At 45.0% G+C, this 15079-nt stretch overlaps 1 protein-coding gene across 1 annotated transcript; it reads left to right on the top strand.

Annotated features, from left to right (window-relative positions):
• Positions 1-769: 769 nt before the first annotated feature.
• Positions 770-8067, top strand: gucd1 (guanylyl cyclase domain containing 1). The gene is made up of 6 exons (XM_018748458.2): positions 770-976; positions 1407-1500; positions 4478-4643; positions 5000-5091; positions 6613-6854; positions 7072-8067. The coding sequence occupies exons 1-6, from the start codon at positions 970-972 to the stop codon at positions 7161-7163; spliced, it is 693 nt and encodes a 230-aa protein (XP_018603974.1). The 5' UTR covers positions 770-969; the 3' UTR covers positions 7164-8067.
• Positions 8068-15079: the final 7012 nt, after the last annotated feature.

Genomic DNA, 15079 nt, shown 5'->3' with positions numbered 1-15079 from the left:
GTGTTACTTCATTTAGCAGACACTTCTCCAAGTGACTTCCAACGAACTCGATGTAGTGTTATCAGCCCACACACCTTATTCACCGCGGTGACTTACACTGCTAGATACACTACTCAGTCATCCATACATCAGTGGAACACACACACTCTCTCTGTCACTCACACACTATGGGGGAACCTGAACAGCATGTCTTTGGAGTGTGGGAGGAAACCAGAGCACCCAAAGACTTCTACTGCTAGATACACTACTTACACTGGGTCACTCATCCATACATCAGTGGAACACACACTCTCTGTATCACTCACACACTATGGGGGAACCTGAACAGCATGTCTTTAGAGTGTGGGAGGAAACCAGAGCACCAGAGGAAACCCACGCAGACACGGGGAGAACATGCCAGCTCCACACAGACTGAACGGGGATTTTTTAAAAAAGTATAAAAATATTACACTGGGGTGGGACAAATTAAAATCTTGCCTAGCTTAAGCCCCCCAAAAAACCAATGAAATCTATATAGTGTTATATATATATATGAGTTCTCGATATGAGATCGTGAAGCGCTGTGCGCTTGCCTCCCGCGCGACCTGCTTTTCTTACCTTCATCCAAAAAAAAAAAAAAAAACAAAAACAACAATTACAAAAGTTAGGATCACGTAGAAAACGCCGACAAAGACAGTGACGTTACAACCCACAGCGATGCCGGCGAGAACAAAGCGCAGGGCGGCCTGCCTCCCGGGTGACGGAGGAGGTCACGTGGTGCGCGCCGAGCGCGACGACGTCGCAGTGTGCGGCGCGCGCTTCGCGCAGCGGCTAACTTGCGAGCAAAGATGGCCTCGGCGCGGCTCGCGCGGGGCTGAGATCAGCGCGGGCGGCTCGCGACTGGGATGTGCTCGGGAGCGCGCTTTCGTGTCGCGCCACACGAGCTGAGCGGCGTCGAGCGAAGGACACGCGAAGAACTAAGCGCGGAGGATGACTGGTAAATGCGTGGTAAATCGTCCTTGTTGGTCGTCACGTCAAGCAGCTGCGCGCTCGCGGGGCGACACGACGACGTTCTTCCGCGGTGGGGAGGAGGTCGCTGCGGGCGGCGCTCCGCCGACCGAGCAGCTCGTTAAATATACGCATTTCGCACATTTTTGGCGGGAAAATCCGCGCGCGGAGCCGCACACACCACACAGCGCTCGAGAGCGACCGCCGGCGACTCGGTTAGTAGTAAACGAGTCGTGTCGCTCCCGGCTGTTGTTGTGAAGCCCGTCCCGCCGCCTGTCCTTCCAGCTGCGGCGCGTCACGCGGCGGCTGTCAGTGCTGGGGCCGTGGAGCGTGTGTGTTCTGTGTGTGTGTGTGTGTGTGCGTGCGCTCTCTCTCTCTCTCTCTCTCTCTCTCAGCGTGACCCTCCTTGTCTTTGACAGATGACGATGACGACGTCGTTGTGCTCAACGTGCCCGTCATCCGGCAGCAGTACCACTGGGACTGTGGGCTGGCCTGTTCCAGGATGGTCCTCAGGTGAGAACGAGTCAGAGTGTGTGTGTGTGTGTGTGTGTGTGTGTGTGTGTGTGTGTGTGTGTGTGTGTGTGTCTCTGTCTCTGCTAGCCACCGTCTCTAAGAGCTGTGTGGACCGCAGAGGCAAAGCGGCCCTGAGCCCATCTCTGTGAAGCTGTACTTGATGCTGATCCGTTTTGCATGACGTCCTGCGGACAGTGGCGCTGTGCTTTGGCAGCCCGCTCTTCGGGGACACGCTCAGCTGGAGTGTCTGCCGCCGTGACAAGGGAAGGCCTGTCCCCCGCACGTTCGGGCAAGGCTGATTTATCCCCCGGGTGACGCGGCGGTTAGAGCTGCTGCCTTCGGCCTTAGAGGTCGCGGGTTCGAATCCCACCTCGCGCTCTAGTGCGCTTGATCGAAGGACTTATTCCGAGTCGCTCCGCCGGTAAAAACTACCCAGCTGCGTAAACGGGTAAATAATTGTAGGCGGCTTAACGTTGCAAGTCGCTTTGGAGAAAAGTGTTGGCTAAATGAATAAACTTAAATGTTTATATCGATTAACTGCCGAACAGGACTGGGTCACAGCCGAACAGAGGCGGAAACGGCACACCTGAGAAACTGCCAATGCGTGCAGATACATAATACGACACAAGGACAATAGATCATTTGTTCGGAGCAGCTGCTCATGTAGCCCTGTCAGAGGGTTTCCAAAAGAGTGGCCTGGTATTCAGTCTCGGGATCATACCGTTGAAATGTTTGGCTTTTCCTGTGGAAGGAGGACACAAAATGCAGTTTGGGTCGTGCTTTAGCAGCATTACATTTACATATTTAGCAGATGCTTTTCTCCAAAGTGACTTCCAATGAACTCTATGTAGTGTTTGATCAAATGCAAGACTTGATCAACCGCTACACCCCAACCAGACCCCTTCGCTCGCCTACTTCTGCTCGTTTGGTGGTCCCGCGTGCAAAAGGTAAAGCGCGGAGGTTCTCGGTTCTAGTGGAATAACCTCCCCCTCTCACTCAGAACTGCTGAAACTCTGTCTATATTCAAGAAGGGTCTGAAAACTCACCTTTTCTGGACCCATTTCACCCAAGATCTCTCCAGCTCATGTATGGTGTAAATGTTCATGCACCGTAACTTCACGATCATCCCCGGATAACCCTTTACACAGCCGCTATTCCTGTATTGTATGTAAATGTTTGTGTACCTTTAAAAAAAAAATTGTAGAAAGGTGATCAGGATTCATCGATCCTGAGTTTTGTGCACCTACTTGAGCGATGAACATCGGTGCATCAAGTGGAAACAAACTACGATTGCTTAAGAATCACATGTCTGCAACCATATCTCTCTCTCGCTCTCTCCTAATGTAATGTACAAATTGTATTTTCTCTGAGATGTACATTGCTTTGGAGAAAAGCATCTGCTAAATGAATAAATGTTATCAGCCCACAAGCTTTATTCACCATGGTGACTTACACTGATAGATACAGTGCTTACAATGGGTCACTCATCCATACTTCAGTGAAACACACACTCTCTGTCACTCACACACTAGGGGTGAATCTGAACAGCATGTCTTTGGACTGTGGGAGGAAACCCACACAGACACAGGGAGAACATGCAAACTCCACACAGACTTAGGGGGATTGAACCCACATCCTCTCGCACCACCCACAGCAGTGCTCCTCACTGTGCCGCTGTGCCGCTGTGCCACCTGTATCAGGCTTAGGGTTGGGCTAAAGATCTTTGGTGAAGTTGAATGAACCCTGTCCCTGTAAGCTCGTGTCCCATCGCATTCCCAGAATAAATGTGTCAAAGCGCCACGAATGGCTTCACATTTAAAACATAACTGAGGTGTCCCTGGCAACTGAAGACAGACTGGAGTGAAACAGAGTGTGTGAGTAAACATGAATTTTTGTTTTCGGGTATCGAGGGAGGTACAGACAGGAGTGACTTCAGCGCATATAGAAAACCATTCATTATCACTGAAAGGCGCTCCTGTTCCACTGAGCATCACAAGAACAGTGTTAGTTGAACAGTTTAGCAACTGTACCCCTGTATCCCTGAACTCTTTTTCCTCTTTACATAACTGACATAACGTAGTCTCTTCGGTTTTTTCGAGGGCTACAATTTAACAGTCAAAAGTGTAAGTTATCAGAATCAGTAATGGACAGACCAGAGACCAGACTATGTATTTTTTTACATTGTCAGAATTTAGCACCATGGGATATGTAGTAGAATACAGTCAGCTGTTGGATTACTCTCATATAACAGGGTCCCACATGACCCCTCCTACACTGGACAGGTGACATAGTGAATGCATGAAAACGTGACATTTTAAGACAAGTCAGAAATAATAACATTTTATTGCAAATGTTGTACAATATGTTGGTGTCATCAAAGACATATGTAAAAGTGCCTTTTACTGTAGTATTTTGTTGAGTTTTATGTGACATTTCACTTGTGTATTCTTTCCATACAAACTAATACTTGTGAGATCCCCCCCCCGCGAGAACAATTTATCTAACGGGCTAATTTCACCAAATTAACACTGTAATGAGAGGAATGGTTGTACTTTCCCAGTTCCCCATGATGAGCCCTGATGAATGCTGAAATGATGAGTGTCGTGCTGCTCCTGCCTGGCCTGTGATACATCCTTGGGAAGCACAGAGATGCAGATCTTCTCACTGCTTTCTCATCACTTGCTCTTAAAAGTGTTTACAAGTTATGCGTTGATGTACAAGCTTCTGCATTCACTATGTACTGTACTTTAATGTCTACGATACACGAGGTAATTAAATATTGTAATTAATTGTGTATATGAATAGGTCACTAAATATAAAATATCAACAGGGACACAGAAAGAGCATAAATCTGCCAAACAGAATAAATGGTGCCAAACAGAAATGAATCTTTGCGCCGCTGGAACATCAATCGCGTGGTTACCTTGTCCAAAGTGTGCTGTCGCAGTTCATGACCAGGTTATATCCCTTATCCCAGGTACCTTCACCCTGTCACTGAGGAGCTCTTCCAGAGTGCATGCTGGGAGCTGAAGCTGACCGAGAGCGTGTGGACCATTGACCTGGCCTACCTCATGTGCCATCTGGGAGTCAGACACCGCTTCTGCACGCAGACCCTGGGTGTGGACAAGGGCTTCAGGAACCAGGTGGGGCTTGTGGCCTGAGCTTGAAGCAGTTACATGGATGGATGTTATGGAAGTTTGTAGATAATAAATGGAACTCGGGTGACATGCTAGGTAGGCTCTAATCAAATAGGTCATCCTCCTCCCTTTTATCCCCTTTAAAGGTAATGCTAAGGTCAGTGTTGGTTTTAACAACGGTTATGGTTTTGGTGGCCTCAGGGGATCATAGCTTATTTGATGGAGAAATATACCTAGCCTAAAACTGGGATGAAAGGGGAAAGAAAAGATGTTCTGTGTTGTAACCACTCTACTCCGTGTGAATGCTGCCTCTCGCTGTTTTCTCTTGGAAAGGTAATGATGCTGTTTGTTCTCTATCATAGTCCTTCTACAAGAAACACTTTGACACTGAGGAGGACAGAGTGAACGAGCTCTTTCTCAAAGCTGCGAGCAAAGGTGTAGTGGTGAATAAATGGTAAGGGTGACTCCTTCCATTTACATTTATTCATTTAAGACACCTTTCTCCAAAGTTAGTCATAATGTTAAGGTTACAATTATCACAAGCAATTACATAGCTGGGTAAATTTAGTGTAAATGCCTTGCTCAAGGGTACTACAGCCAGAGGTGGGACTTGAACATGCGACCTTTGGGCCCAAAGGCAACAGCTCTAACCACTACGCTACTAGCTGTTCCGTTTAATTTTTGCATTTTATATCTGAGGAAACTACAGGCATCCATAGATTTATTATATTTATATTTACATTTATTCATTTAACAGATGCTTTTCTCCAAAGGGATGTACATCTCATAGAATAAATGAGGTAAATGAGTTTGATCCTGAAAATCATGTAGATATCAAAATTTCAGATACAAAAGCCTATTTGTCATTCTTTTGAATGGAAAACAGAAGTGCTCCCAGCCCATCCAAAAACCCAAACCTATTTTCCTAAATATCACTAGAGTACTGCAAACACCTACAGTATATAAATATTAACCTATAATTTCAGCTTGATATAAAAGACATTTCCGTTTATTTGGCAGAATCTTTTCTTTAAGCAACACACATCTCAGAAAACAATACAGAAGGTGCTTCATACCTGTTAGACTTGCTCTCTTGCTTCCAGACAATGCTTGGGAAACCCAGGACAGTTTTAAATCTCAGCTGAAAACTCCAGTGCTGGAGTTACTGCTCTGGGGTTATTCCCATTTTTCTTTTTAATTGATCAGTTCTCTGAAGGATGAGCTATAAATCAAGTAGGGATCTCTTAAGCACTTTGTATTTGCATTTACATTTTTTATTTGGCAAAAGCTTTCTTTTATCTGAGGACAATACAAAATTGTTATTGTGAACAACTTTCTGAAACTGTACACTGACACAAAAATGTGCATAATCGAAAAACCATCAGCTAAACTTTTCATAATTGCTCTGCTGTCTCTGCAGTCTTTCAGTTGAATAACACACCCAGTGTTATTTGCACACACAGCTGTAGAATTTCATATACTTCCCATAATGCACAGAGATATCAACTACAGCACATTACTCCATTTCCACTTCATTTGCACAACGCACAATTTTCTAATTTTTTGGACATGCATCGGTTAAATTTAGTTCTACTGATTTTTTTTTTTTTTTTTTTTTTCCCCCCCTGTACATCAAAAATTGGGCATCAATAGTCATTATACTTAAATTTTGGATAAAGAGTTTGTAAATCGAGGGATACCTGTAACTTATAGTTCCTCCAGATTTGTCCTTGTTTATTTCTCTGCATACAGAAAACTAAAGTGAGAAAATAATTGCGAGCCCCTGGCTTGTCCTGGAAATCTCAAGTGTTTGCCTCATTTGTTTTCAGCTGGACCATGAATTAATTTGAGTAAACAGTACATGACTATTTCAGCTTTTTGTTCTTTATTTTGTCTAAACCAAAAATTAGATGCTGTTCACCTTTCATATCAGCGTAACTTTTTTCCTCCTCCACCTCCTCCTCCTCCTCATCAGCTCCGTGAGTATTCAGGAGATTCAGGCTCACCTGGTGCAAGGTCACGTGGCCATCGTGCTGGTCAATGCTGTGGTGCTCTCCTGTGAGCTCTGCTCCGTACCTGTGAAGTACTGCTGCTTCCTGCCTGCCGGGCAACAGTGCTTCTGCCGCCGGCCAGACTACCAGGGCCACTTCATTGTGGTGTGTGGTTTCAACCGTACCACCAGTTGCATCTTCTACAACAACCCCGCCTACTCGGACCGTGAGTCTGCACCACCGTCTTCAGTTCTGCATTCACAGAGGGTGGTGTCACTGTGGAGCACTTGTGATGTTGTCATGGGTCTTTGATTAAGCTTTTGCCAGTGATCTTGAGGCGGCTGCCTTTAAAGCAGTCTCGTACCCATGGCTTAGCTGGCTGTGCAGTGCTGGGGTCTACGGCATGGCAAGAAAGGTCAGTCGCACCCTTCTGTGTCCCTCAGGGGTCTGCTGCACCAGCTTCCGCAACTTCGAGGAGGCACGCATGAGCTACGGGACAGACGAGGACATCCTGTTTGTGTACAAGGAGAGCTGATGTCAGGAGCTGCCTCCGTCCTCCTCCCAGCCTTCCTGATGCCATCGTCCCTGCAGCCGGGGCGTGCTCTGAGAGACGCTGCCGCAGGGTGAGCCGCTGGCCCTTCTGAGCTCAGGTAGCGCCCTTGTCCTCAGAGCGTGTGGATCATATCGCCGCGCTTCGCTCCGCCACGGTCGCATCTGTAAATCTAACTTCACACCCCGTCCCTGGACAACGAAGGGTCGGTTGTCACAAGAGTTGCATCTCCAGTGTGTGGAGATATTGTTATAGTGTGAAAATGCCAAATGCAATGAGTTGATGTCCCTACTCATCACTGAAGTTCACACTCCTGACTGGCAGATCTGTTTCCTGCTGCTTAGGAACAGTGACTCGGTCATACTGGAGAGTGGTTCATTGTTCAGAGCCAAACAGTGTGTTTTTTTTTCTTTCCTAAAGGGCTGAAAATTATGATTATATGTTGGAATTTGCCAGAGAGCTTAAATCTAACACAGCTGTGAGTTGTTTTTTCTATTATTAATTGTGCTGGTTTAGGGTTTGGCACTGACACTAATCAGGGGTCAATGGGGGTCACTTATAGGCCTGTTATCAGACACCTTGCGATCGCTTTTGTGTTTTGAATTTGTATTTGCATATTTGCATAAAACTTTTGTTCTAATAAGATGGTATGATGACACATAACATTTGGTTTCTATTAAATGTATGCTGTGTGAATTTTGAGGGAGAAAAGGGATGTTTTTTGGTCTCACCTCAGGTACTGTCTTTTAAGACACTTCCTCCTTATGTGAGGGTGTTTGTTTGCATTTTTGCAATACATCAGGATCTGCAATTTCTTTTTTCTTTTTTTTTTTTTTTTGGAGGAAAAGGTAGAGAACTTTGACATGCTTCCAGCAGCCAGGAAAAAAAGCAGGAGAACATCTCAAAATCACTGGAACACATTTCACCATCTCACTTAACCCCGAACAAAAAGTAATCTGTGCTCGTTTTGATATATTTATTCGGTGAATTTGCACAATAGCTGATTATGACGACATCTCCGAAGGTTTACGAGCGAAAACCTCTCAGGTGATCTGTGCAGTTGGTCCCCCAGCAGATGCTGTGTCTCCTGCTATTCTAGATGCTGCTCCTGACACCAGGCAGCTTACCTCGTTCTGCCCCGGGGCATCGCATTGTAGCTGTGGATGAAGTTTTCGTTTTCCTCTGCCGATCACAGTATACATAGAGAGGACTGTCCTTTGACATAGTTGATTTTTTTTTGTGGCAAATGTTTCTCTTCCGTTACATTACTGACTGTCTTTTCTGTATCGAAAGTATATTAATGCAGCTCTGGGAGGACGTGATATGTTTGGAACCAGTCAGTCACTTCACACCGGTGCTTTCGCTGTTGTCATAGTAACGGGAAGAGGCTCTAAATGCGCTGCCTGGCCAACGACAGCGCCGACTTGTGCGTTAGAGTTCTTCCGGAAGCGTTGGCAGAGGAAACCCTCAGGTCGAAAGCTGCTGCTGTGAGTCGGGCCCGTTCTCACCCATGAATGTGCAAGCCCCACGTCGCCAAGCGGCTTGGCTTCACTCGCACACACATTGCGCAACCTGCTGTGCTACCAAAGCACTTGCAGGCAGTCTGTGGGGTCGGGCATCAGCTGCAGGTTCTTTAGTTTATTTGTGCCAAATATAATAATGTTATCTTCATTACCAAACGGAAAGTATTGCTTCAAAACTCCGGGGTTTGATCAGACGCTACATAAATTCTCTGTACTGTATTTTCCACCTGCAGGCCAAACACTGTAATCATAAATCCATAGGAAGTAATTTACATTTAGACGTCTTTATAGGAGCAATAAATTGTTGCAGTGTTATTGTCTCTGAAATATCAGTCAATAAAACATTAAATACTTAGCTGGGTTCGTTATTTGCATGCATTTGAATAACCATCTTGCTGACAGATGGCTTAGAAGCTGTAGTAACACACCTAAACTAACAAAAAACACATGAGGACAGCTTTGTTACAAATATTATTCAGGCCCAAAACAGGCAAATGGTTTTAGAATGTGTGTGTTTTCGCCTGTCTTTCACTAACAGTCTTCAGCAGGGCTGTCAAATGTCGTCCGCCAAGGGTTCGTGTACAGATCAGTTCGTTCGCGCCAGTTTATCCGTCTTGATTGGTTCAGTTCCTCTCTTACTGTTAGTCATATTTCTAAATGGTCATTTCTCATAATTTATGAAGACGAATCTGATCAGTCCGAGGCTGATAAACTGCTAGTGCTACAAGTAACTGTGAAAGAGTAAATCAAAAACAATGAACCCCTGCGGAGTTTGACACCCTTGCAGGGTAGAAGATGGTTGCTGAAGTGCACATATTGTACCGTCCACCCAATAATAGCATAGTACTTAGGGGCTGGAAGAAAAGTTGGTGAAACATCTGAGCAGTGATGATGGCACCAAGACAGCGGGGCTCTACAGAGTATTTGTGACGCAGTGAAGTAGTATTTTTCATCACACAACTGGAAGCGACACTTGGCTCTTAGACTCACTGTCCAGGGCTTCTGCTGTTGGACTCATGAGCGGGGCATCCAAGGCGTCCAAGGCCCCAAAACGCCATCTTGGCCGTATGTTTGGTTTGGTCACGGGGGGGCTCCTGTTCACCTGAGAGTTTGATTGATAGAGTCTACAGTAGGTCTCGGTTCAAGGCCCTGGGCAGCTCGTCAGGCAACACGCAGCCTTCGTGTTCGTGTGTCACCGTGTGCACTGTATGTGAACAATAATAATAATACTGTTCCCAATAACCCTCCAAGGAAGAGAACGCAAAATCTGCTACTGCTGTGAAACTTTTTTCTAATCGGAAACAGTGCAGATTATTTTTGACAATCTAAACTTTCTTTGTTGTCATGCTTTGTTTTTTTTTTTTTTTTTTTAAAATTCTCACTTTATTGGAATTGCATTATAATATTGTTGCTAAAGGTGTTGCACTATGCGTATAATGTCAGCCATAATTATGTATCTTATATTAAGTTTATGGTTTTTGTTTTGCTTTCAGATGGGATTACATTTTTGTTTTTGTATTTTAAGACACAAGGAATGGTTTCAGATGTATAACTTTATTTTTATTATATGAAATACCTTGTAATCAATAAAAGAGTGCTCTATTTACATTGTTCCAGTTGTGTTTTTTTTGCGGGAATTTGCTGCACAGGGTCATTTCAAAGAGCTAATTTCCCCCCTGTATGGAAAAAATGGATGTAATGTATAGAAAATACAACTTTTTACATGACCTTAGGAGAAAGAGACATAGCTGCAAATGTGATTAAGTACAGTTAGTTTCCGTCACCATATGCACCGGCGTTCATCACATAAGTAGCTGCATAAAATTTTACCAGAATATTGCCTTTCCCAATCACCATCATAATAGATTTTTTTTTTTTTTTTTTTTTTTTTTGGAGATACATATAAGCATTTACGTTATATTACAGGAGTAACTGTGTAAAGGTTTTCTGGCATCGTCTTAAAGTTATAGAGCATGACATTTATACCTTACAGGAACTTAAGAGATGATGGGTGAAGTGAGTCTGGAAGAGGTGAGTTTTCAGACCCTTTTTAAATGTGGACAGGGATTCAGCAGTTCTGAGTGAGGGGGGGAGCTCGTTCCACTGCAACGGAGCCAGAACTGAGAACCTTTCGTGTGCGGGACCACCACGCAGGTAGGTGTGGAAGAGCGAAGCAGTCTGGAGATGATTGGGTCCCGTAGATATCTGGAGCAGTTCTATTGATCTATTTGTAAGCCATAACCAGGGTCTTAAATTTGATCCAGGCAGCTGTAGGAAGCCAGTGCAGAGAAATGAGTAGAAAAGTAAAAGTAAATATAGAGTAAACTTATTCTATCTAAAATTGCAAAGAAAATTTTTGGGGTTCATTATAAAAAGTGGATTTACTTCCTTAACTTTTCCATACCAAGTTGATGGGATTCGCCACAATAAAACGGTTTCCTCCTTTGGAAGAGTTTTCATTCTGGTTTGTATCCAACAGGTAACGCCGAACTCTGCATTCATGATGTGGAAAGTGTGAATCGAGGTGTTTACATTTCAAGCGCAGTAACGCTACCCTGGGATACGGCATCATGGGGGGAGGGGGGAACCCCTCAATTCAGTCCCTGCAACTAAACATCCATCAACAGATACCACGAAGGGGGTGGAGAGGGGAGCCCTGACATTGTGTCTGTGAGTGATACAGTGGGGATCATCCATAAGTAAACATCAGGGACACGTAACGGAGTCCTTCCCTTCGTCCCAAACACACACACACACACGCACGCACACACGTACGTCACCCCCCAGTCACAGCCCTGCCAACCCGCTGTCTGCTCCCTTCCCTGTGCTCATCAATAATGCTGCAGCACAGCTTGTACCATCTCACTCATATTTCAGTTAATCTTTCATGCATTTTTGCTACTGTATTTATTAATTCATGAGCCAATTAGAACATACAGGGCATCTGGACATCATTTTATAGAACATTTCCTGGAAAAAAAAAAAGTGAGAAATTAAAGAAGGGAGGCATATGTTGAATGTCAACAGATATACGTAAGCACGGACTGTACAGGACTTGGACAAAATAATGGAAACGGCTAATAATATCTTGGTTTCATGGACCGAATAGAGAAGGGCCACCTGTTGCCTTCAGAAGAGTGTCAGGCCAGCTTGGAATGATATCATACCCGTCCTGAACTGCGTGTGCTATGATGCTGCACCATTGCTCGAGAAGAGAAGCCTCCGGGTCGTTGAGGGATGGCGGAGCTGGAGACCTACTTCACGCTCCAGAACGTCCCATAAAGGGTTAGTGATTATTAGATCTGGTGACTGAGGGGTTATGGAAGGGGTTTGACTTCACTGTGTTCAGAAGTGTGCATGTGTGCATTATCAGCTTGTAATATGGGAATATCATGAGGGAGCTGTGTTTGGACCTTAGGGGAACCTGCTCCTGGAAAAGGGCTTCATGTGCCTTGGCTGTAGAATCATGCAAAGCAATCATGTCCAACCCACAGAGGACAGATTGGGACAGTGGCACAGCAAACGGCGCTGCTGTCTCACAGTGCCTGGGTGGTGTGAAAGGACATGGGTTTGATTCCTGCTCAGTTTGTGTGGAGTTTGCATGTTGTCCCTGTGCCAGCATGGGTTTCCTCTGGGTGCTCTGGTTTCCTCCCACACTCTAAAGACATGCTGTTCAGGTTCACCCAGTGTGTGAGTGACAGAGAGAGAGAGTGTGTGTGTTCCACTGATGTATGGATGAGTGACCCATTGTAAATAGTGTATCTAGCAGTGTAAGTCACCGTGGTGAATAAGGTGTGTGGACTGATAACACTACATAGAGTTCATGGGAAGTCACTTTGGAGAAAAGTGTCTGATAAGTGAATAAATATAAGGTTGATATTGTTACATCACTATTCTAACAAGACTAAAGCCAGATATCAAAACATGAAAACATAATTGATTTGAAATTATACTGAATTATATCTACTGGTACAAGTAGTAAAAGCAGTACATTAACCATTTCCTACCCTCACCGTTGTCGTTCTTTAAAAAAAATAAGTCAAAAGTGCTGCAGAAATCAATATTTGTGTGGCGATGTCAGAAACCCGCAAAGAGACCAGCAGGCTAATGGAATGACAGCCCAAGGACCATAGATGCACAGCGGAAGGACACATGGACACGTCCTGTTAGCTCTTGAGGCTGAGACCTCATGTCCTGTTTGCTGCTCTAATAAAAAGGTGCTGCGTTGCCTTCGGAGATCAGTGACTAATGAATCTACCAGCGCCTGCAGTTCACAAAAACGTTGCCCTCCAAGGCACCCTTGCGGATCATGGTATTTGCAGTAAATACACGGCCGCTGCATTTACAACTACCTGGTCCACCACACAGCTGAGACACTGGACAAGTGGAGTCCAGAGACCCAATGAGAGTCCAGTCCATTATTTTTCCAGATTCACTAAGGACTGCAATGAGAAGAAAAGGGGGGAAAGAAAAAAAAAAAAAAATCAGAAATTAATAGAGTGGCAGAAATCTAATATTAGATCAATGACAGAAATGTGCCTTCAGTTCCTTCCTGTTTATGGCCTGGATTCCTGAACGGAATCCAGACCGTTTTTATTTCTGGAGTCCCGCTGTCCTGGAGAAGTCATTTGCTTACTTTTATTTTTTTCTTTAATTAAAGTGCTTAAGAAACTTTAAAAATATATGTTTCCAAAGCTGTACTCGCATCCAGTGGGACGGGACCAAAGGGCAGCAGGTCAGGGAGTCAGAGGAACTGGGGGCTGGAAAAGCAGGATTCTGAAATTCACACAACGGAATGTGCTGGATCTCAGCCCGTGACACTGAATTTATAGCAGCGTGCTGGAACTTTGTTTGGATGATGATGACGAGAGCTGCATCAGCGCTGCATCAATCTGTCCCCCGTCTCCCATCATCCGCTCCAGGTTCGGCAGGATCCGTGAAGCAGCCCATCTCATGATGCATGGCGGGAGACCAGAGGGCTGTAAGTTCATTTCCCAGGAAGTGCAGAAGGGGCTCTTTGCGTTCTCGGTAAATTCACTCACAGCCGACCTACATGCTCAAATTGCTCAGAAAGTGAATAAATTAAATAGGCGTCCGCAACCAGCCTGCTATGTTCCTGCACCTCTGCCCCTGGGTGGTCCCGCACACAAGACGTCCAAACTCAAAGGCATGATCTCCCTCTGTCACTCAGAACTGCTGAATCCCTCTCGACATTCAAGAAAGGTCTCAAAACCCATCACCTTGGGAGCCACTTCTCCCCTGATCTTTTCAGTGCTCCATAAATATGTACTGTGTTACCGGTCTAATAACTGAAAAAGGTAAATGTGTGTGTGATCAGGCCCGTGTTACAGAACATTGGCGCAATACTCACACCGAATGGGGGGGGGGACTCAGGAAATAAAGAGTTAAAGCTGTGGTCTTTAAAGTTGTGAGATTGGTTTAACAAGAGCAAAATAAATATGTACTCACATCTTCACATGTTGCGGATGGGCTCTGAAATGTGAAGGCAGACTGTCCCTCGCACATCCCGAGAAGAACATTACAGCACCGCACTGGGAAAAGGGGGATGGAGCTTTTTTTTCATTAAAAAAAAAAACAAAAAAAAAAAATTTGAACTTAAGAAGTTCTGTTAATGTGAAATTTGGTTTCAGATACTACTGAAAATCAGATGGGTTCCAGGCCAGTGAATCATTTCCAAAGCCCACACGCAGCAGGGATAGCCAGCATCACACACACTGCTCCATACATTTTACTGATGTTTTTCTCCAAAGCAGCTTAGAATTATTTACCCTTTTTATAGAGTTGGGTAATTTTACTGGAGTAATTTAGTGTAAGTACCTTGCTCAAGGGTACTGCAGCTGGGATTTGAACCTGTGACCTTTGGATCCAAAAGCAGCTGCTCTAACCACTACGCTACCAGCTGTGTCCTGTTCCTGCATCGGGTGTGTGGCACTCACAGCTAACCACAGGACCCACAGAGGACCATTTACCACATCCAGTGCAGGGAAGTCGAGGAAAGTAAATCCAAAGACGTGCTGTTCAGGTTCGCCTGTAGTGTGTGAGTGACAGAGAGAGTGTGTGTGTTCCCCTGATGTAGGGATGAGTGACCCAGTGTAAGTAGTGTAATCTAGGAGTGGAAGTCTTTGGGTGCTCTGGTTTCCTCCCACAGTCCAAAGACATGCTGTTCAGGTTCGCCCGTAGTGTGTGACGGAGAGAGTGTGTTCCGCTGGTGTATGGATGAGTGACCCAGTGTAAGTAGTGTATCTAGCAGTGTAAGTCACCGCGGTGAATAAGGTGTGTCGGCTCATAACACTACATAGAGTTTAACAGAAGTCGCTTTGGAGAAAAGTGTCTGATAGATAAATAAATGTAAAATCA

The sequence above is a fragment of the Scleropages formosus genome, chromosome 6, assembly GCF_900964775.1.
Source record: "Scleropages formosus chromosome 6, fSclFor1.1, whole genome shotgun sequence".
NCBI classification, from domain to species: domain Eukaryota; kingdom Metazoa; phylum Chordata; class Actinopteri; order Osteoglossiformes; family Osteoglossidae; genus Scleropages; species Scleropages formosus.
The sequence above is the reverse complement of the archived record's forward strand: the minus strand, read 5'-3'. Positions and strand labels throughout refer to the sequence as shown.

Excerpts from the sequence above, each read along its gene's own strand:
- gucd1 (XM_018748458.2), top strand. Across the intron at positions 4,644-4,999 it reads ACAAGGGCTTCAGGAACCAG|TCCTTCTACAAGAAACACTT; the intron begins GTGGGGCTTGTG and ends TCTCTATCATAG. Across the intron at positions 5,092-6,612 it reads GGTGTAGTGGTGAATAAATG|CTCCGTGAGTATTCAGGAGA; the intron begins GTAAGGGTGACT and ends CCTCCTCATCAG.